This window comes from Phyllostomus hastatus, unplaced genomic scaffold, assembly GCF_019186645.2.
Source record: "Phyllostomus hastatus isolate PE091 unplaced genomic scaffold, TTU_PhHast_1.1 phas_scaffold_585, whole genome shotgun sequence".
In the NCBI taxonomy this organism is placed as follows: Eukaryota; Metazoa; Chordata; class Mammalia; order Chiroptera; family Phyllostomidae; genus Phyllostomus; species Phyllostomus hastatus.
In genome coordinates this window covers 26,275,286-26,298,603 of record NW_025334037.1, presented here as the reverse complement: position 1 = coordinate 26,298,603, position 23,318 = coordinate 26,275,286, and the positions used below count along the sequence as shown (strand labels likewise).

Sequence of the window (23,318 nt, the reverse complement as noted above, 5' to 3'; positions counted from 1 at the left end):
CTTGCTCTTCATGCCCACCCTGTCAGTACACGAGCAGAGCGGGGACGCTGCACCTAGACAGCAGGTGTTTCGAGAGTGAGCTGGGTTGTGAGGAAAGGGAAATTGCAGATCCAGAAAACTTATTCCAGAACCTGTGCTTCAAAAACAAGAAATGAAGTCAGATGTTACTTGGAATGTCTGTACGGTCGAGAAATGGGTTTCCCCGAGTCGGTAACAGCTCCAGTAAGGAATTCCCTAGCTCTGTGGTCCGAAGATCAGACACCTGTGCAGTTGCTTGAGAACTGTGGTCAAGGCTTTTTTTGCAGATGGAAATACTTCAGAATCTAAATGTTAGCCTGTGCTACATCTAATTAACCTAATGATGGCCAACTGTCCCTTTATCTGCCATAGCTGCCGACTTACAACGATGCCAACAATGTCCTCCCTTTTGAAAGTCATTCTTCAATCTTTGCCCCCGCCCCCCCCCCCCCCCATTGTGGTGCTGCCTTGCCTCGGAGAACCTGGCCGGCTTCTGGACTGCTCAGTGGTTCATCTAAGCTTGCGGCTATATTTGGACTGCAAAGTGGTTTCCATAGTGCAGATACAAGAGCACAGCTGGACTTCCTGTCCACAGTAATAACATATTTTTAAAATCTGACACAAACATATTAGTTATGGAAATCATGGAAAGACAACAGAGCTAGGACCCTACAAAGTCATCTCCACAGTTGTTCTGCTGACTCAGCCACACTTTAAATGATATCATCAACATCGATCTGAAATACATTACTTTAAAAACAGAAGCAGCTGTTTCTGAAATAGGATCTGCCACAGCATAAGGCTGGCTGGAACAGCAGAGATTTGAAATCACTGAGGTTATCTGTTCAAAATGGCTCTAAACTCACGGGCCAAAATAAATCTTTGGGTTTTTATTAAACTTATTCCTGACTTTGGGCACTGATCTGGCCCGGAAGGCTCTGGCAGGTGAGGGAGAACACTGGGCACAAGGGCCTGGCACGTGAGTACATCGACATGCACGGGCACACCCGGGGCCCCCTCCCTCACAGAGCCGGGCTCGGCTTTCCGCAGCGGTAGGGGCAGTAGCAGCAGCAGCAGCAGCGGCAGCAGCCCACTCCGCAGGCGTCCGAACTCAGCACTGCAGACGAGGCTGCAGCGAGGACTCCCACCTTTCCTTCCGGACTGGCCACGTTAGAGAACAATGCAGCTCCGTGCACCACACCTGCGGACAGTGTCTCCTGGGGGCAGGACAGGAACGAGACATTCCTAAATTCAAGCGAAAACGAACTTGGCTTTACACTCACTGTCGGAGTCACTTCAGCTCCACTAAACGTGCATTTGAAATCGGAAGAGTTTGCATGATGAAGATTCCGTTCTTGGTGATACATTTCCAAGAAATACAACTAAAAGGAAGTGTTATCTCAAAAGAGTTTTGACCTAAGACGGTAGCACTGAAAGCAAATGCTCTCCCTCCTCTGAGAGTTTATGAGAACGTACCCCACCGTCCAGACATCCAGCTGATCCCAGTCACTGGCAAACGGCAAACTTCTCCCATCGTCTGCTGACAGCAGAACACTCGGCCCAAACTGGTCCCAGACAGGGCCCGATCAAACACGGCCCGCTCGCCCCAGCCCCACGCTCCCCTTCCTGTACTTCCACTGTGTCTTTGGAAATTCAGTGACAAGCAAATGCACCCAGATCCTCCCAGCCTCATGGGCTCTGAAGGTTCCCCTGCACGTCCCTGTCCTCACCGAAACCTAGCTACCCCCAGGAGACTCCAAGTTCTCTGAGCCTTCTTCAAGTGACACACTCTGTAGCTCTTTCAGATCATTGTTCCCACGCCTCTCCTAAAAGCTCTGCTCCTCTAAGCTCCTACTGCTCTCCTTCCCTGCCTTGAGCCCAGGTACATACAGGGCATAACAACCCCCTAACTATCTACTGGCTTCTCCTCTTGCTCCTTTCCAGTCCAGGCTCCACGCAGTAGCAAGGAGCCTGGTAAAAGAGTCAATGACAGCATGTTTCTCTTCTGCTTAATACGCATCAATGGCTTTCTGACGCGCTCACAACCCACTCCTTCCTGAGGTTCTCGAGTGTCGGCACGCCCTGGCTCCGACCCACTCTCCCCACCGCACCCCCCATACTCTCCTCACTCTCTCGCTTTGCTCCAGCGTGGGGCATCCTTCCTCTTCTCCAGCTCACCGAGCTCCTTCCTGCATCAGCTAAGCAGCCCTCCACTATGAAGATGTGATTGTGAAAGATGCGACCATCACCAGGAGGCTTAGGGTTGGTTCTCATGAGCACAGCAAAGGGGTCGGAAAAACCCTACCGTGGAGACAAGGTCTGAAAAACTCAAGCTTGTAGGCTGACCCCACACCCAATCACGACAAACACGACAACTGGCCTGGGAGAAGGCTGCTCCCCTGACTGTCACAGACAGCACACAACCGGAGGCTCTCTGCAGGAATCCATCTCACCCAGTGGCAGTCGGGGCGTGGGTCCCAGCCTGAGTGAGGCCCCGAGGGAGCAAATGATGATTCCAACCCCCAACGGGTGTCAAGTCTCAAGAGAATTCCGGTCCCACCAGGCCTATCCGCTCAAACACGCGCACGTTCATTTACCCACTCCCTCACTCACACTTTCCCAACCACTTATAAATGCCCCCAGACACCGGAGCTCAAAAACGTTATCGCCATCCCTGAGCCGCAGGCCACTTCTCTCTCCCCAAGTCTCCCTCTCCTGCCCCAGTGAGCGCCGCTGCACAGGCCGAGGGAATCCTGGAATCGGGCTTCGCTGCCGTTCACGTCCTTTTCCAATTCCCGCACCTAATGTCACCATGGCACCCACCATTTATAACAGCTCGGAGACTCACTGAGCTGTTCTCACAGTGCCTTTCCCGGGACAACTTTTCTGTTACTCTCATCCAGTAGCTACCAATTATCATCCCCATTTACAAAAGGGGAATGAGTGTAGATGAGGCAGTAAGTGCTTTTTGCCAGTATCAGTGACAGAAACAGGAGACAAAACTTGATTTTCTCCCCTTCATTACGGTCTGTTTTAAAACGACAACGACGGTTATCAATGATCTCCTTCAAGTACTTCCTGTGACCGCCCGGGACAGAGGCTGCAGTCGGGAGGCCCAGTGCGCGTGGACAGCAGGAGTGGCAGCGGGGTGGGGACGCGGTGCAGGCGGAGGCTGGCGCTGCTCCATGAGATGCTGCCCACAGTTTACTCAGTTTTCAAGCTCCAGCTAGCCAGTATTACATTATTTTGGATTCCAGTATCTTCATTTCTTCTAGAGTCCTGGGAAAATGATTGAACTGACCTTTTTACACTCTGCTCTTCCCAGTAGTGTATATAAAAGCAATTAGCAAGGGAGGCAGTGGGAACTCCAGTGCTCTGGGCGCTCTGGAGCCTCTACCACCACAAGTGGCTTACAACCATCTCTCCTGGAGAAGTGGACAGGGTTCACACCCTTCAGAAGGTGCTGGAGGGAGGGGCGGTTAGAGAGATGCCTAACTTACCTCAACCCAATCACCCTGAGGTGGACAGAAGCCCCTGGCCTTTTCAGAACCCAGCTGATAAGGACTGACCTCATCCATGACCTTATCCATGAGCAACACGCTGGAAAAACAAGGCCTCTGGCATCTCCCTCTCCAGTGCATCACAAACTTCCTGCTGTTATCTAATACCCCCCCAACTCAGCCATCACGGTTTCCAGGGTAACCGACAGAGAAATAGCAGCCTGCCAAATGGCTTTTGTAGTTCCCCTTCCAGCTTGTTTTTCAGGATGGAATTAAAGCTAGCTGGAAAAAGCAGCAGACTAATCTTTACAACAGGGACACAATGTAGCCTGAAAAGTACAACCGCATTTGGGACAAGGAGTGTGGAAAGGCTTTAACAAACTCAGCTTGGTAGAATAAAAAAGACCCTTGATTTCCAAAACATGTCAGCTGAGCTAGGTATATTTGGTGAGCTTTACTTCCGTTATCCCTCCCCCGGCCAATGTCAGACAGTATATCCTGACATTGGCCGGGAGAGGGATACAATGCCGTTCACTGGGTCTTTAACCGGATTAACAAAAGAGGGGGTGGCCCTAGCGGAAGAGCAAGATCAGGCCGGTTTACTGTGCCCTCCCCCCAACTCCCTCGCACTTTATTGTCATTAAAGGAAACAGTAACGTACTCTAAAATCAAAACGAATGCGCAGGAGTTGACAGGCTTGGACTGCAGGACAATGAGGAAGGGCTGGCATCTCAAAGGAGTGAGATGTTTAATCCTGGGGATGATGCACGCCCGACGCTGGCGCGGCCCACTGCATGAGTCAGAGGGGCACTGATGCTCGGGGAACAAAGATCTCCTTACCATCTCAGCACAGGGAGAAACTGTTAGGGATGCGATGTGTGTGTGCAACTGGGGCCGCTTTCAGCTCAGCAGCTACAGAGAGCTGCTGAAGGTGCCAGACCAAAACAAACAGCTGCTGCAGGGGTGGAGGAGTCTGAATGTGAAAAAGAAAGAAAGACTATTTCTCTTTGCAAGTGTCCCCAGACAGGTGCTTTTCTGTCTCAACAGTGCACATTCGAATGAAGCGCAGGAAATCTCATGATTCTTCTATGTCAGTTTCAGATGAGGAACTGACTCAAGTCAAACAGATATCAGCTCCTCTTCCGGCAGGTTAAAACTAACTGGCTTTTGAAAGAGACTCCCTGTGACAATCCCTAGCACACTCTACATGTCTTGCTGAGAGGCAGAAAAATGACAGTCCATAGCGGCACACTGAGATAGGTGCCTAGGAGTCACAGAAAGTCAGACTCCTACAAATTCCACACAGCAAATTAGCCAACTTTATGCTTGTTGATTTATGTTTTACCTCGGGTTGTATGGCCTGTGAGTCATGTTCTCAAAGCTATCCCCGGAGTTCAGAAATAGAAGTCGACAAAGACTTGCAGTAACCATTTCCTTTCAGTCCTTGAGAAAAAGATCATTACAGTAAGATGGAGATGATGCAGTCCAGACACATTTCCAAGGCTGTCAACTCAAGGAAAGGCTTCTGCATTTCCTGTTTAGCTAGGTTTGCAGAGCCCCAGATTTTTATCTGTTAAAGAAACTGGAAGGAGTCTTTCCAAAAGCTTAAACTTGGGTTCTTTTTACCTAAGAATGGGACTTACTGGTTCTGGGGGAAAAATCATTTCTAAACTGTGTTCTCTTACGCATGATTATAATTCAAATATATTAGCATTCAATTTCCCCATCTTTGTTTTTTTAAGATTTTATTTATTTATTTTTAGAGAGGGAAGGGAGGGAGAAAGAGAAAGAGAGAAACATCAATGTGTGGTTGCTGGGGGCCATGGCCTGCCACCCAGGCTTGTGCCCTGACTGGGAATTGAACCTACGATGCTTTGGTTAGCAGCCTGCACTCAATCCACTGAGCTACGCCAGCCAGGGCAATTTCCCCATCTTAAACAAAAGCCAGAATTGAAGGAATACATAATTGCAACAAATTCCATCAGAGCTAAAACTATGTAGGAAGCCAAAACTTACTCCAGCCAATAACCTGAGGTACGGACACATTTCTATTTCTTCCCCAATCCATTTCCTCAGCCAACATCGTTTCAAGATGTCAGACCAATTTCCATCCTCATTAGATCTATATTTATCACATCAGCTAGAATTGTAGTTCTAGTGAAGATTCCCCTGGGGCTGGCAGACAACTAAGGGGCCTCTTCTATACTCTGTGTTTCACCACCTGTGCTTTCACTGAAGTTCATCAAAACAGACTCCAGGAAGCCTTGAGCAGATAAAGCAGCAGTGTGAGCAGTCGCCCTCTTAGACAGAGATTCCGTTCCAAGTGGCTGCCCTGAGAAACAACATTGTGTGAGAGTTACACTCTCCATCCACGCATTAACCTACAACATGGCTGGAGTATCCTACCAAGAGACAGCTCCTGATCACCATGAACGTTTTGTATCAGTAAATGAAGACAAATGAAGACCTTCAGCTTCCTGGAGGTGAAAGGCATGGAGGCGTTCTGGGCACCAGCACACTGTTCATGCTTAATACTAGTTAGAACAGGCCTGTACAGTAAAATTAATTATCCAGAAAGCACGTTTTGAAAATTCTTAAATTTCAATCTATAAATAGACCAAAAAAAGTTTTAAAAAGGGGATGGTGGTAAGTGTGCATGGGTAAAGAAATGGTAAGTGAATACTTAAATACTTGGCAACAAAGAAAATAACTGCGAAGAACCAGAGATGACGGGTACAGTCCAGACTACACTGGACACACTGGAGCCTGTCTGCCAATGAGAAGGACGGAGGGATGCCTCCAGGAGGAAGGCGCAGCAGGAGCATGTGCCGCATCACGAGGAGGAGGAAGACTTCGTCTCACTCACCGTTGCAGCCCCGCTCCCAGGACCACACCTAGAACACAGCTGCTGCTCGACACGCCGGCTTGAGCAGAAGGTCTGGATTTAAGAACGAGATGAGGCGTCTCTCTGCTGTTCATGTAACAGGAGTCTTACTAAGGGCAGGATGAAGTCTTCCCATGGGGGCACCGGGGATTTAACTGAGAGGAAGCCCATGTATAAAAGCATAACCAGACCTAAAAGGGATACAGCAAAGGCTGGGCAGTCTGCTTCTCGAGTGGTGTTCCCTGGTACGTGGGAAGGCCATCTGCCCAGGACACTTGAAGGCTACTCGAAGTGCACAGGGGGCAGGTTCATGCAATAGCTCACTGACAAACGGACAATCCCCTGCTCACACAGAGCGCCATTTCTGTGTAAACAAAGCAAAGAAAACCTAAGTCACCAAAAATTACAGCAACAAAAGGTACTTAATGGCATGAATGTTATATAACACATTATGCTTCAAAATACTGTGCTTGGAAATCCAAATACATGTCAGAAAAACAGCTCAGTCCACTACCTGCAGTCTCAGAGAAGTATACTTGGCAAAGGACAGACACGAGCACGGCCTAATAATAATTACGAGGTCTGGATCAAATCCCATGCAAGACACAGCCTCGCAGGCACCCTGACTGGGTCTGGTATAATGTCATGAAATGAATGACTGGGAACCTTGGTTAGAAAAAGACACAAACTCTACAAACAAGATAATTTGCTGGAGAGTTGCTATTTTCTTAGAGTTCTTACTATCTTTCTATCCACCTTAGTCGTAAGGTTCTACACTTTTTGATTTAAAAAATTAACAGCCTTGGATCGCTCCAATGTCATGTCATGAAGGAGCTGGGATGGAAGAGTGAGGTTATTACACAGTCACTTTAGTCCCTGCTTCTCTACCTGAACCTGGACAGACCACCACCTCTGAATATCTACCTGGCTTGAAGTTCCTCTGGAAGAGTCACAGAGTCTCCAGTATTTCAGGAGAAGCCTAAGGAGGCAATCAGGATGCACGTGACGCTCCTCACAGCAACGTGGCGACAGGACACGGAACTTAACATCAGGCCTCTCCAGAGCACCTCCCTTGAGTCTCCCTCCTTCCCTTCTTGCCCCCCGCCAGCCTGGGCCATCCCTTCGTAAGTCCTCCTTTGGAGCATTTTTCATAACGGTAATTATCTGAGTAATCAATAATATCTGTCTGCCCCCATCTCCATGTGGACAGGGACTGTATCTGTCCTTTCCACCAAGGACAAAGGGCCCCCAGCACTTGGCACCTGGCAGGCAGCATCTGTTAGGTAAGTAAACGAATGAATGGGCACTTTGGGGTAAGCAATCAGTCCAAAATGTTTCATCAACAAATCACATACTCCTATCCTCTAAACCTGAGAACAGGAGCTCTACTTTTTTCATGGAGTAACAGGAAGGAGGAAGAACACACACACATACACACAAATACTCACTGGCGGGGGCTTCTTTCTCATCTCGAAAGTGCGCGTGGCACCAAAACTGAGCGAGGCGATGACGGGGCACCGCCCCAGCGAGGGCTCGTCGTCACTGTGCCAGTCCACACTGTCCTTCTCGTTCCGGTAGAGATTGCAGAGCAGGGAGTTGAAGGTGTGGCCGGTGTTCTCTTCGATTCGGCTCTTCAGTGTGCGCAGCACGGGATGCCACTGCAGTCGCCGGGCCGAGAGGAGCAGCAGGGACACGGGTTGCGTCCATGTGGAAAAACAGAGAGAAAGTGCAAAATCAGTCACATTGTAAACAGGGGCAAGGAATAAGCAAATCACTTGGAATGCAATAAACGGCAGGCAAGAAGAGCAGCTCACCCACACCCATTATTTCCATGTTGAAGCAAGTTGACCTCTGCAATTTTATTCAAGTGCTAAATTCAGTATAACAACGCCATGGGTACCGGGCTTGTCTGCCTGTTTCATCCTTTCCATGTTACACACACGACCCTCAGAAAGGAGCAGCTGCCAATACACTCAGGGCGGCCACCTCGCCGTGCCAGGGAGGTGGCACGTGGAGCAATGAGGTGGCTTGCCACCGCCGCGAGGGGCTGCCAGGCAGCCAGCAGACACAGACTCCAGTCTGAGGAGCCAGACATCCTTCCTGCTGGGCGGCCTCCTGTTCATTCTATTACTACTTTATTGTGAATGGCAGAACAGCTTTTTAAAAAAGGTATTTAATATTTCCAGAGTGGCTAGCTTCCTAAAAACAGAACCTGACGGGGGAACAAGAGTCCTTCCTACAGAACGGAATCATGGCATGGCCTTGAGAAGGGGGGTGGCCTGTGAAGCACAGATGTAACCAGATCCCCGGCCCTGTCTCCTGCGTACTGAGTTCGTGTATGGAGTTTACACTTCAGAAATCACCGTCTACACTATGACCCCCGACCTTGGGTTGTACTTTGGAGCTACACACAGCATAGCTTGTATTGATTCTTGTTAGAATTCTATGTCTGTCCCCCAAGAAAACTCAAGTGCTTTACAGAGCCTTCTTTAGGGCAGTGGTTCTCAAACTTTACACTATCAAAACCTATGGAGGACCCACCGAACTTCTGTTTATATGGGTTACAGCTATAATATTTACCATATTAAAATTAAAGCTGAAAAATGTAAGCAATTGGTTAATTCATTTTAAAAATAACAAACCCATTACACATTAGTGAAATATTATTTTATAAATATAACCATATTTTCTAATACAAAAAAACTGGTGAGAACAGCACGGCTTTGCAAATCTCTTTGATGTCTGGCTTAATTAAGGACAGTTGACTGTCATATCTTCTCTTGCATTCAATCTGTTACAGCATTTGTTCTGTGGAAGTAAATGAAGAAAAGTGCCTTCACACAGATATGCAATCAGAAAAGAGAGGAGGCGCTTTTAGAGCCTTTTCAAATTACAGATATTAACTACAGATATTCTTTGATATTACACCAAAACTTGAAAGTACTGATTTCTTTTTTTCAGATTTTATTTATTTAGTTTTAGAGAGAAGGGAAGAGAGGGAGAAAGAGAGGGAGAGAAACATTGATATGTAAGAGATACATCCATTGGTTGCCTCTCACATGCCCCCAACTGGGGACCCAGACTGCAGCCCAGGCATGTGTCCTGGCTGGGAATCAAATTGGCGACCCTTTGGTCTGCAGGCCTGCACTCAGTCCACTGAGCCACACCAGCCAAGGCAACAAGTACTGATTTCTTAAAGATCAGTTGCAATGTGGAATCTGAAACTATATGAACAAACTATTCATATTCTGTTATGTTTAAATCCACTGGCCCACCTTGCACTTTGAATAGCTCTTTAATCTGGTATGATTCTGTAACATCAAGCATTGGTCATCTGGAAAATATTGGTTCCCTGCGTATGCAGATCCTCTAACTGTTGACACGCTTCATATACAATAACAACAAAATCATACCCATCAATGTCACCATGGGCCTCACCAGAAAGGGCAAAGTAATGGGAAGAGGTCAGGCTCAAGGTGGCAGTTACGAGTTTTCCGAAAATTCTAATCTTTGCTTGAAAACTCAACCTCTATCATTAGTTATAAATCCTGTTCATTGTTTTTCTTGAAGTGGCACTCGCTTCATTCATTTATGAGAATAAGTTTGCCAAATGCTCCAGTGTGAACACGTCTGCCAGTGTCCTTCCCCCCAGACAAAAAGGCCCACGAGCCAGCAGCCAGGTCAGCGCACAGCACACACAGTCACACGGTCAAGTGGCAGGAATGCTTCACACGTGCTTTCCACTTCCTCAAACTGTTCAAAAGACACATACTGAAAGGTCGAGATTTAACAAAGCTAATGTCTACTGCTTCATCGAGGGATGTTCTTAAAGGAAGCCAGCATTTTCTAGAAAAACTGGAAGTGCACAAGTGTGAAGAATACGATGGTTTCCAGGTTAGCTTGATGACAATGCCTGATGCAAACTAAGTTTTATCCACCAGCATTTTTTTATCCACGGTCAGTGCAAATTCAACACAGAAAAAATGTCATCCAGTCTTATTACAGAAAGAGTTTGACCTTGCGGCCTTCCAAAAAGAATTCTGTGGCCCACTCCAGGGGTCCACAGATGGAGCTTTAAGAGCTGATACCTTCGAGAGCCCCTCCCCAGTCCAGGTTCCGGGTCTGGCGGTGGAGGAGCGAATGCTCCGCTCCGCGGAGGGATACACGGCATCATCGGTGAGTGCACCCAAGGCTGCTGCGGGCACACTGCCCGGGAAGCACACGCGGGAGTCACTCACTCAGCTTGGCTGGGAGCCGGAAACCACGGCAAAAGCTGGGATCCCTTGTTATGGGTATTAGCATTACATTCTAACCAGAGGATTTAAAACAATAAACGGCAATAAGAACAAACACAAACTTAGGTGAGTAAAACAGAAATATTATTAAACTAACTTATGTTCAAGAGAATAAATTTCAAAGTGACATTCTGTAACGATGTTAGCGAGCTGTATTTCCTATTTACTGTATGGTTTCAAGCTCAACTTCGTGGGGATCAAGATCGGACGCTGGAGCTACACTCAGCACGGACAACGGAATGCGAAGCAGGAAGGCGGCTTCGCTGCAGGGTGATGGAGACACCAGTCCGCAACCCCCCCCGGCTTCAGCTCAAGGACTGCGCACTGCGACAGCGTCATTATGTTTCTAAGGCTATATATGTTTTCTTGGTTATTTCTGGTGGTGAAGTAAGGAGAAAGGGGGGAAAAGGGATAATGAACTAGAGGATGAATTTAGACTCTCCAACCAATACTCTATATACAGATCCCTCAGAACTGAATGTCTAAATTGAAATTCAGCACCACCCCACTGTTCAGTGAAGACATTCTATCCTTAAAAGACATTTGAGGAAAAGCATCTGAGAAAACATGAATCACAGAAGTAAAAGGGCCTATTCAGTGGCTTTCAGACAGTGCTCTGTGGAGCCCAGGGCAGCCCGGGGGTGCCGCTGGGGTTACCGCAGGAGAGAGGCGGGGCCGAGCCGGCCGGCCGCCCAGCCAGCCACGGTGCTCTTCAGTTTCCATGTGCTGGGTTCACGCAAGAGTCAGTTTGAGCACAGACTGGAGGAAGTTTAATGACCTATGAATGAGTCTGCTCCTGTGCTCTGGGGTATTGAACTTGAAACAATAATTTTAAAATTAAACAAGCATCCTCAACACACACATATATATACACACGAATTCCCCTTAAAAAATTCTAAGACGGGCATGGCTTTTGATTTTGTTCAAGGTGGTATATAAAGAAACCAAAACTATTAGCAATAAAGACAAAGTTATGAGCTGGCCGAATTCAAATTAAAGAATTCTAATTTGATGACCTTACTATCCAACAAAAGAGGCTTCCTTGAATAAATTACAGCATATACTGATTATGGAATACCATGCAGCTATTAAGTATGATGCTGTAAAGGAATATTTAATGCCACTAAAACATGTTAGTGATATAGTTAAATGAAATATAGTATACATTGAGGTAAAGACAGCATATTCAATAAATGGTGATGGGAAATTTGGACAGATACATTCAAAAAATTAAACTAGACCAACTCCTTACACCATATACAAGAACAAACTCAAAGTGGATTAAAGACTCAAATGTGAAACATGAAACCATAAAACTCCTGGAAGAAAACACAGGCAGTAAAATCTCGACACTTCTCTTAGCAATATTTTTTCTCATGTATCTCCAAGGGCAAGGAAAACAGAAGAACAAGTAAACAAATGGGACTACATCAAACTAGAAAGCTTTTGCACAACAAAGGAAACCATCAACAAAGTGAAAAGACAACCTATTGAATGGAGGAAGATATTAACCAGTGATGCATCTGATGAGGGGTTAACATCCAAAATTTATAAAGAACTCATATAACTCAACACACACACACACACACACACACACACAAATAAAACTTTATATATATAAAGACTGGAACCAAAACATTAGGTGAAAGAATTATCCAACATTTTAGTATTCTTCATGCTTATCTGTAGTTTCTAAATTTTTCAATAATAAACACATAATACTTACATTATAATAAAGGGTTGTCATTAAAAGAAATTCCCTTTAAGAGTTGCCAAAATGACCTTGGCTGGTGTGGCTCAGTGGATTGAGCGCCAGCCTGTGAACTGGGTCACCAGTTTGATTCCAGTCAGGGCACATGCCTGGGTTGCGGCCAGGTCCCCAGTAGGGGGCGTGTGAGAGGCAACCACACACTGATGTTTCTTTCCCTGTTTCTCCCTCCCTACTCTCTCTAAAAATAAATAAAATCTTTAAAAAATATATGGGAGTGGGTGTGCAGGGTGGAGGGGAATGAAGGGGGGAATAGGAGAACGGTAATAGCATAATCAATAAAGTATATTAAAAAAGAATAAATTTTTAAAAAGCTGTCAAAATGTTCTCCAAGCATAAAAGACCACCCCACTTGGCAGATCTTACGTGCATTGTGTTCATTACAAAGCCCTGGTTCTCAACCACGGGCAGCTGTGCTCACTTCAGCAGATGCCTGGCCATGCCTGGAGTCATTCTGGTCGTCACATCTCAGTGAGAGGTGCTCTGGGCATGCAGTGGGTACAAGTCAGATTTACTGCCAAGCTTCCTGCAATGCGCAGGACAGCCCCAACAACAAAGAACTATCCAGCCTCAAATCATGAATAGTAAGGTTGAGAAATCCTATTCTAGATTAACTAGAATGAATGCGAAAGAACTCCTTCCCCACGGCCTGTCTAACCCTCAACTTGTCTGCTGTGACCGTTGACAAAAGGGCATATTAGTTCTGACAGAAACATGGCCAGCAGTCTACGCTGGATTGACCCGATTCAATTCTCTTCATGTTTCCAAATCGGCCCCAGACATAAAAGTCTCAGCACTTCCCTGGACCACATTCGAAGCGCAGGCCTAGAAACCAAAGCACCGAGCTACCTTCCTACACGAGAGAGCCACGTACCACCAGCCAGCGTTTCACCCATGACCTTTTCAGTGAAGTGGTACTTCGTGATTATAAATTATTAGAAGGTCCAAAATGTGTCATGTCACACTTCTGTTTATCCCAATGCTGTAAGCAGAACTCCATTTTCTTCAAAGTCTTTTTCCATAAAGCGTAATATTATTTGCCAAAGGCAAGATTCCAGGGACTAAACAGGGAGCTATTTCTTGGATCTTAACTCCATGCTCTGGACAAGTTTAATTTATATGCTAGAATCTCTTTGTTTACTGTCGTGGAAATTTTTAAAATAAAAGAAGTAGCAGAAACAAGCCAAGGCAACGATAAGCTGGAAGTCTAAGAAGTACAGCCACAGAAGAAATAGTCAACAAGAAAAACACCAACTGTTTCCCACAAATGGCAAAAGAGCCTGAAAACTGGAGACATTCTGACCTCGCTGGCCAGTCCTGAGGACGTCGGCCCCACAGTAAAAGTGCACCAGGGTGGACACAGAAGGGCTACTGCCAGGGACGCTTGGAGGAGGGGAGACGGGAGAAGAAATGGGTCGTTTTCCTGCGGTCCTGGAGTCCGATTCCAGGTCACTGTAGCCAGTTTCCTCTCATCTTTGGATCAGAAGCGCAGCAATGGCAGTGACTCTCCATGTGTGAGCCCCGAGGGTTTTCTGAACCGGGAACCACCATGCAGCTTGGCACAGCATTTTATTATTATTTTATAGGACTCAACACCTATGGTTGGTAGTCTGTACGACCATACAGTACAACAACAATGTTCCAACATACGTGCGGGTTGGGCTCCATAGTGACTCTGGAGTAAGTGTAGGGAAGCTCGCCATACCATGCCGTAAGTCTGGGCTGCTGGTAAGTTACATCTAAGAGAGAAAACACAGGGGCTTTGAGATGGTTTCGTGTGATTTGCCGTGCACCTAGCGAGCGCCACCTACTGTGCCTCGCATTGTGCAGGAGGCTGTGAGAAATACAGAGGAAGGGCAAGGACGAGCCCGACCCAAGGCTCCGCACCCCCTAGAGGCCACGGGATTCAGGCGGAGGGCGGTGAGGGCTGAAGGAAGAAGACGAGAAGGTGTGCTGGCATGGACGGAACAAGCGAGGGCTCTGAGGTGAGGACACGCGACTGACTCGTGTCGGTTATGACATAAGCAAGGGGGAAGGAGCCAACCAGAGGCAAGGAGGGTCTAAAAAGCAGGACACAGAGCCTGGAGCCTCGCAGGGAAGAATCTGTGGCCCCCATGTCCGTATAAGAAACAACACACACCGTCTGCCGGGTGCCACTGCTGTGTACGCGGCTTTGATTCTGCAGCACCAACAGCGAACAGCATCCTGCCAACCACAGCAGGGAGCTGAGTGCAGTCGGAAGCTTCTTGTGTCCGACTCATTGACAGGGAGCTACCCACAGATCTGCTATTTCCCCCACAACTGGTACGACTGGTACAGCAGTAAGAACAATATAAGCAGCTAATATTCACTGATGGCTGCCTATGTATAGAGCATTCTGCTAAGTATTTATCATGCATTACCTCATTTAATTATCACAACAACCATATAAGGTAGGTATTATTATTAGCTCCATTTTACTGATCAGAAAACCAAGGACTAGAAAAGTACTGTAATTTGCTTAAAATTAACAATTAATTTGAATAAAAGTTAGCAATCAAAGCCAAGTCTGCCACCAAAAGCCCTACTACAGAAACTGATGGGAGTTAGGAGAAAAAGTCGACTCTTATTCTGATGTCTGAGTTACAAATGAAGCCAGTATACTTTGCCTCTTTCTTTACAGAAAATTTAAACTCACTCAATGCGCTAGAAAGGAATTGTGTGCTAGAGCACAGGCTCCCCCCAGTGTCCACCTCTGGTATAACAGGCACTGTTCTTTGGGGATGACCACGGAGGAGCAGGTAGAAAACGAGGTCGTCTTTACACGCACAGGAAAGTACAGACACTAAAGCCACAGGAGGCTGGACTCCTCCAGTGAAACAAAAAGGAGACTAAAAAGCCGGTAAGAAGGACTGCAAAAAAACATATGCCAAGTAGAATTAGAAAAGAAAAAAAATGAAAAAGCAAGCCCTGGAAGTTTTGGTGAAGAAAGAGGAAAGCTGGCACCATCTGAAGGAATACAGGTAGTGAGCAAGCACAAGGACAGGTAAGCGTGTTGCCCATAGTTCAGCCAACCCAAACTCCCTTTGGTTCCTTGGGCCCCCACCCCATTCTCCTGCCAGGTTCTCTCTGAGCACTGCCTGCGATTTCTTCTGCCCCCTCTGGCTAACCGCTACTCACCCTGGGGGTCTCAGGCAGGTTCTGGCTCTCCGTGTAAGCAGCTGTGGTGAAAAGAGGCAACGGCACTAGAACACACTCCAGCCGGGGAGACCGGGAGGCAACAGCCAAGGCAATCTCCGGGACCGACTCACCTTCTCGGATGCCAGTCCTCTGTCTCCAGGGAACATCCTGACAAAGCTGTTCCAATATCCAGTCGGCTTCTTTTAAGTCAACAAAGCCAGGATACAAACGTACCCTTGAAGCAGAAAGGACTGTTATTAACTAAAGAACACAGAAAAGACTGGCCTCAGACGCTATCAGAAGAATAAATCAATCTGGACACTGCCTCCTTTTGTGTGCAGACAAAATCACCTCACCCCCCCTTCCCACAGCAAGCAGAGCCATCTCACCCAGGTCGTGATGCTCCAGATGTAAAATAAACTCCTTCCACGTTAATGCAAATAAAACGAGCATGAAGGGAGGACACAGGGACTCATGAGCACCCTCACAGACAGGGTTGATGTGTTGCTCCGGCGCTGCTGAGCTGGGGACCCTGGGGCTAGTTATTTAACTGCTGAACCCTGGTTTTTGTCATCTGCAACAAAGTTGATACCCACCTCATACGGTCACTGGGCAAAGTAAAATAACTAATAAAATGCCTGGACCTGTGTTATTTTAATAATCGATAGTCTCCAGAGACTTTGCCAATTGTAGAGGAAGCAATCATTTATAATTGTATTAAAATTAAAATATCCAAATAAAGGTTCTTTCTCTCACTGAATGTACACTTGTTTTAGCGATGCCAGGTCAGTTCAAAATCATTTTGGAGATCCTTCCCTTGGAACAAGCTCTTCAACTTTACTCTGTGAAGATGCATTTGGTATTTTCAAAGAGCCAAAGCTCACCTTAAGCCATACCTGGCTCACAATAAGATGTGGCCAAAATAGTGCAACTGTTTCCTTGTGTGACAGTTAAACTTGCTTTAGAAGGGAGGTTCCCAAAGGGTTATGACAATAGCAGTGCCACTGGGCTAATTACAGAGACATCTTCAAAGCAATTCATTAGAATATGTCAGTGCTGAAATACTTGTTTTAAATGCCTCATTACTTTATACTGACAATTATCACACCCATGCATTAAGGTGATGTTTTCAAATTTTTTAAAAAACGATTAATGTCACTTACCTAGATACACCCGTGGGTGACAGGCTGATTTCATATACACCCTCTTTGCTAAAGGTACAAAGAACACAGACTGGTTAGTGTCAAGCAGAGCAATACAGTCCGCGAGGGGCAGGGCTATCCTCTGGGCCTCCCAAAGCCCCGGCTCGCCAGAGTCACCGAACAACGAAGGTGCACTGCGGGGTGAGCTTCCTCCACCGCTGAGAGCAGGGGCGAGGGGCAGCACGTCATTAATGGTGTCGGGAACAGAATCCTGACAGGCTCAGACTACAGAGAAGACTGTAATCAAATAAATTCTGATCCTACCCCTTTCTACCTCATCCACATCTACCTTGATCCACTTCAGACTGATCAAGTCCAGCAATCTATCACACAAAGGGGTGCCAAACAGCCCCACTCTGGAGACTCGGGAACAGGGAGGCACGTAACAGGCAGCAGGGGCTCTGAGCGTCTACTCCTTTCAGATCCGTGTCTAATGAGGTTCTACGTCTGGTTAGAGTCCTTCGAAGGCTCCCACCCACTTTTCAGCATTGCGTTGGAGGTCCCCGTGACCTGGCCCCACCCCGACAGCCCCACTAACTCAGCACCCTCCAGCAACAATTACTGTCTGGGATCTCAAGTACACCACCATGTGCTAATCCCGTGCTTTTCTCCATGCCAGGATGCCTCCCCACCATCCAGCACCCCAAACCTGCCCACCCCAGCTCTGGTTCAGTGGGAAATTCTAATTCATCCTTCAAAATCTCAGCTCAGCATCAACTTCCTGACCTTTAATCCACCCCCATGGTAACATCTCATCCTCTGTGCTACCATAAGACCTTCCACACAAATCTGCTGGTCCGTGATACACAGGATTGCAATTTACCCAATTACAGGTGTATTTCATTTACGAGACTGTGGCTACTGACGGGCAAGAAACGGGTTCTTATTCTGCTTCCTAGTACCTAGCACATAGTAGTTGAGCAATAAAGCTAAATGAATGCAATCAAATGTGTAAAAGCACAAAACTCTTGCCGATGCGCAGTGTGCTGAGGTCCGTGTAAGAGAAGTGACCCTGACTGCATTAGTGCCTCTGTCAAGATAACTGTGTCAGATCCTTCTCAGAAAGGTAAGCTGTAGAGGGTAATATAAAGGAACAGTGTTCACACCACCCTCTGCTGTGTGAGTGAGCAGGTCGTGATCTCTGTCCTGGCTCTTAGGTAGATGTTTGAGCCCCTCTGAGCGCAAAGGTAGGCAGAACTACAGGCATATATACAGTGTGTATCACATTCCTAACTGTGTTGCCTACAAAGTTTCCCAGAGCATGGATACAATGTTTCACCATGCTTTTGGGCTGCATTTAGAAGCTGGCTCACTTCAAATGTGAGCCACACCTCTGGCTAGTAAAAAAAAATCTAGCATAGCTAACTTTAGACAACCAAAATTAGCAAACCCTAGGGTCAAGTAGGAACGAGTTCTATCATTTTGCTCCTCACTTGCAAACTCACAACGGCCCATTTTCTCAGTCCGAATGTCCTGTCTGTACCTTATAATGGGTTTCATGGTTTTGTTTATTCTCTTTAACACCAACGGAGACAATATCACACTAGTATTTGTACAACAATCACAGAACATTAGAGCTACTAGAGTGGGCCTTAAGTGATTAAGTACTCCAAACCCTTAATATTAAGAACAAGGAAACTAAAGTCCAGAGAGATGGCAATAAATTAACCTAAGGACCAGGTACACAGCTAACTAGTGGCAAGGCCACAACATGCCCTTTCTGAAGGTATGACGACATCTGTGTTAGTTTCAAGTATCTCTAAGATACACAATTCAACCGTTAACAGCCAAACAGCTTAACAGACTGCTCACGGGCAGTAACATAAGCCTAGTGCTAAACTGCGAACATAAAGAGATGCTTTCCACTGACAATTTATGTACGTCAGATGGAAACTGGAACGCAGAGGAGTCAAAGCATCCTTCAACAAGTTTGAAAAACAAAACATTTTAGACATAGATTAATGTAAGAGGAATGTTTCCTATCGTTTCCTTGCTCTGGAACAGTCGTGTGGTGTTAAGAAAGAGACCATAAGGCCATCTAGATTTCTAGCAGCTGTCATACACATCGCTGGTTAAATAGGGCCTAAAGCCTTCTCTACGAGCCAGGTTTCCATGACTCAGGAGAAAGCCCCCTCAGTCCTAACCTGGGAGGTATTTTAGCTTATTGTCTGCAGACACGTTAGTGAGGTAGGGTCAGGAAATCTACACCCGTGTCCGCAGTTTGACGTACAGATATCTTGTTGCATTTTCCACATCATTAGTACATTCAGAGAGGCTTCTCAAAAGACTAGGTTTAAATACACCTGAGATAAGAAGATCGCAGCCTAAAATTAAAAAACTAATTGAGCTGTTATCTCTTCTAGATGGAAACACCAGGGAAAGATCTGGGCTCTCCATTTCAACGTGGGCCTCGGTTATGGGAAGGCAGAAAGCGACTTACGCAATCACTCGTGGCTCCGGGGCTCTGCGCACGACCTGCAAGGAAACGGGCAGGTCTTACTCTGGAACGGCTCCTCGTCCTCAGGGCGGCTGACTTGAAGGGCTACCAGATCCTCTCATTTCTGGTCAAAATACATCAGGTTTAAAACCATCCTTTTTTTAATTCCAAGCTCTTACTATCCCACCAGAAACCCTTGTTTCTGCTCTTCTTAGAACTACTTTATAGTTACTCGTGAGCGTTAAAAGATGATCTGATTGGAATGAATCCACTTTCCTTACAGCCAGCAGCTCTGGAAAAACTTCCAGGAGCACTTTAAAAATAGAAGATATTCCATGAAGGGATTTGAATCATTATTTATAAAATCACTACTACAGCACAGCGATTTTCAACAAGTGTGCTACAGAAATTTTTTTTAAACATGCAATACCTGACTATTTAGTCATCGCTGACCTCCTTTCCCTTAGATGGTCAAATGAAAAAATGACAACAGCCAACCTAATAATAGCCTGTCTTGAACCATAAACATATAGGTCATATAACAGAGCTGCATCTTATTGGTCACATCGCATAATAAGGTTGTGTCTGATTGGTTAATTTTTGGTACCAGAAATCCTTATATACAAGTATAGGCACCTGATTCTTTAAAGTCACTTTGGAGCAAAAAGGGTAGGTAATTACTACTATTATTTTTGTAACTCAATCAAAATTATACCTTTTTGGTCAGATCGACAAAAAGTGTATTTTTTGGTGTGCTGCAGAATTTTAGTAGTTTACATGTGTCATGAGATGTAAAAATAGCTGTTATAGAATGATGGCTGATTTTTAACTCTTTTTTACACTTTGTTGTGTAAAGAGTGAATCTTTACTGTTTCTTACATTCCTCCCCCCCGCCCTTACCCCACCATGGGAAAAAAGCCCTCTAATCATGGTATATCTTCTGTGCCAAAAATAAAAATAAAACGTAATTATATATGCCTATAGTTTGGGGGCAGACTACAGAGATTCCTCAGACATACTTAGAAATTGATACTCTACATTTCATCATTCTTCTAGTCCTTTAACTTTCCTTCTATTAGTGAATTTACTCAGTCACTAATGTGTCTCCTATGTGAATATAACTTCTATAATAGAAGTCCTTGCTACTGTTGAAGGGTAGATAAGAATTTACCTGCTGGGGTTCTCTGAACACAAACTGTCTGTCTGACAGATGATGCTCCCTGTTCATCCGGGTCTGACCAGGCCTCTGGTGGAGACGGCTCTCGGCGGTGGCAGCTGAAGCAAGAGAGAGGACACACTCAAACCGGGGGAAAGTCTGCTCTCATCTCCCTCTGCCAAGCCAGGACCAATGAAATCCACTCAGATACGACCTCCATGACATCTACAAGCTAACTAGCAAGGTCTTCCGAAGACCTCGGCCCCCACACCGGAAGGTCTGAGTGTAGTGACTAAACATGAGGAACACTAAAGATCAACCCTTAGCTCCCCAGCAACAAATCCACAAAAAACATCAGCCACATTTTAAATAATTCCTAACCATAGAAATGGGAGTCCATTATAAACCAAAGGGATGTAAGGAAAAGAGGATGACAGTTGTCCATGTGCACGGGACCCCCACAGGTTCTTGCCTGGCTTAGCAATGGCCTGGCTCTTAGCAGAGCCCGCCCAGGCCCCCTGCACCCGGGCGCGCCGTCTTTTGTCCTCCATGTTGACCGGGAGGGCTTCTGCTCTCAGCTTTCAGAAGATTTCATTCCTCACATGAACCACACAATGGTTATCTGTTTAAAAAAAAAAAAGATGCTTTTAGTTGGGGTTGTGAGAACTTGTGCTACTAAGGGGTAATTATAATCCTTTCAGGCAGAGAGATTGCTCAATAGCAACCAGAGCTGCTATATAAAATCACCATCTGTCATCACATCTCAATTAAGAGGCCTACTAAGCACTTAGGGTTGTTGGCTTTAAGGTTTACCTTTTGCAATTGTATTATAGCGCTTTCACTACATTCACAAAATAGTGCATCGTAAGAAATTCTAAGACCAGGATTATGAACCACATTCCTCTTATTAGTCCCCAAGAGCAGAACATCAGGAAAGTAATGCTCCACCTCCATGGAAAGTAAGAAACAGGCCAAGACTCAGTTTCCAAGAAGATTTCCATATCCTATTATCACTGGCTGCATCAGACTTCCCTGGCGGCTTGTTAACGACGCCCATGGCCTGTCTCGGAAGATCTGACACAGGGTGGATACAGGGGCAGCAAGCACTGCAGGAGATGGTGACAGGCAGATGTGTACGAGGACCACAAGGTTAAGTGCCTCACCCAAGTCACTCGTGAAACAGACAGCAGATATGTTAACATTCAAATTTTAAGTTATAGTCCTCAGCTAATTGAAATATCCACTTCATAATGGTCAGTAATGTAATACTAACTTGGCCTTTTTATCAGTAAAATTTTAGTTCATAGCAAATACAGGAGCATACAGAGCTACAAAAACAAACAAACAAGCCAGAGAGGTTTAGGCCATGTATTTTGAAACTACGATCCACTTCTTTAATTTTATTTTTTTAAGATTTTATTTCTAGAAAAGGAGGGAGAATGGGAAGGAGAGAACCATCAATGTGTGGTCGCCTCTTGTGCGCCCCCACTGGGGACCTGGCCCACAACCCAGGCACGTGCCCTAGACTGGAAATTAAACCAGAGACCCTTTGTTTCCTACGCCGGCACTCAATCCACTGAGCCACACCAGCCAGGGCTTTAAGAGTCCACCTGAGAAAGTTCTTTATCTCAGGTTCTCAAAGATGACAAGCTTATTTTATGGCTTGTTTAGCCTCCCACCCCTGTGGGTTTAACAAATTCCCCAGGTAGTAAGTATGAAATTCTTCTCATTTAATAAGTGGGGAGATAATAGAGGCTGCCACCTGCCCCAAAAGAGTTAATGGCTACCCTGATGGGTGTAGCTCAGTTGGTTAGACATGTCGGCAAAGCTAAGGGTTGCTGGTTCAATTCCCAATCCAAGCACATGCTTGGGTGGGGGATTCCATGCCTTGTCTGGGCGCATATGAGAGGCAACCGGCTGATGTTTCTCTCCCTCTCTCCCTCCCTCTTCCTCTCTCTAAAAATAAATATATAAATAATCTTCAAGAGTTAACGGTGGAATCGAAGGCCAACTCTGCAGTCCCGCAAGACATATAGAGGAAGCTCTCCTACATTTTCTCTCAACTGAGGCTTTAGAAGCTTAACACGGCAATTAGCTATAGTTCTTGCTCCGTTCACGGGTCAGCGATATATGTCCGGGTCATTTGTTGAAAATACAGATTCCAGAGCCCCATCCCAGGCCTACCGAATTCGTGGAGCTCCCAAAGACGGTGAACTAACCCCAGCCTCCACCCCGGGATTTTTTACCCAGAGAAAGCTTGAGAACGCCGCAGCAGGACAAAGAGCACGGGCTCTGGCGTTAGCCAAGACTCGCTTTGAATCCACATCTGTCACTTTCCAGCGGCATGATCTGTGGCAAATGACTTCACCTGTCTGGGCCTCAGTTTCCTCTTCTGTAAACAGGAAACCAATCTCTCTCTCACGGTTGAACTGCAGAGTAAACGAGCGTGACAGGTGAAAGAGGCTGGTCCTCAACAAGGGCTAGCAACTTTCCCTACTTTAGACTCTTCTCTTCCAGGATGAGGTCCTGGAGGTCACGTGGGGAGGGGCCTCAGAAGCAGGCCCCACGCCGCCGGCCCCAAGCACCCATCGGTAAGCCGGAAGGCCGCACCTGCCCGCGGAAGAGGGCGCGCAGGTTCGCATGCGCTCGCCCTGGTAAGCAAACTCCAGCCCGCCACCAGCGGTCCGGGGAACCTTTAGAGTGCAGCACAGACTCCAGCAACCCCCAATCACAGGCCCGGCGGCAGGCACTTCCTCTTACGTCCTGCACCGGCACGGCAGCCGCTTCCGGCTCCATCTCCTGGAGTCCGGGCTGCCCCGCGGTCCCGCTCTTAGAGGACCGCGTCGCTTAAGGTGCCGAAGGGAGGGCCGGGTTGGAGGGGAGCGCAGAGTTTGAGGGT

General features: G+C 46.5%; 1 protein-coding gene across 2 annotated transcripts in view; it reads right to left on the bottom strand.

Moving 5' to 3' along the window:
- ALKBH3 (alkB homolog 3, alpha-ketoglutarate dependent dioxygenase) overlaps positions 1-23,103 on the bottom strand; it is a 33,802-nt gene extending 10,699 nt beyond the window's left edge. The window contains exons 1-8 of one of the 2 annotated variants that reach the window (XM_045825523.1): positions 22,666-23,103; positions 20,892-21,041; positions 20,435-20,538; positions 19,267-19,301; positions 16,788-16,835; positions 15,756-15,859; positions 14,116-14,204; positions 7,851-8,060 (exon numbers count right to left, since the gene is read on the bottom strand). In XM_045825523.1, the coding sequence (XP_045681479.1) occupies positions 7,851-8,060; positions 14,116-14,204; positions 15,756-15,859; positions 16,788-16,835; positions 19,267-19,301; positions 20,435-20,538; positions 20,892-20,970 (669 nt within the window). In that variant the 5' untranslated portion in view covers positions 20,971-21,041; positions 22,666-23,103. The remainder of the gene's footprint in view (positions 1-7,850; positions 8,061-14,115; positions 14,205-15,755; positions 15,860-16,787; positions 16,836-19,266; positions 19,302-20,434; positions 20,539-20,891; positions 21,042-22,665) is intronic. The other variant, XM_045825524.1, reaches the window with a different exon arrangement.
- Positions 23,104-23,318: the final 215 nt, after the last annotated feature.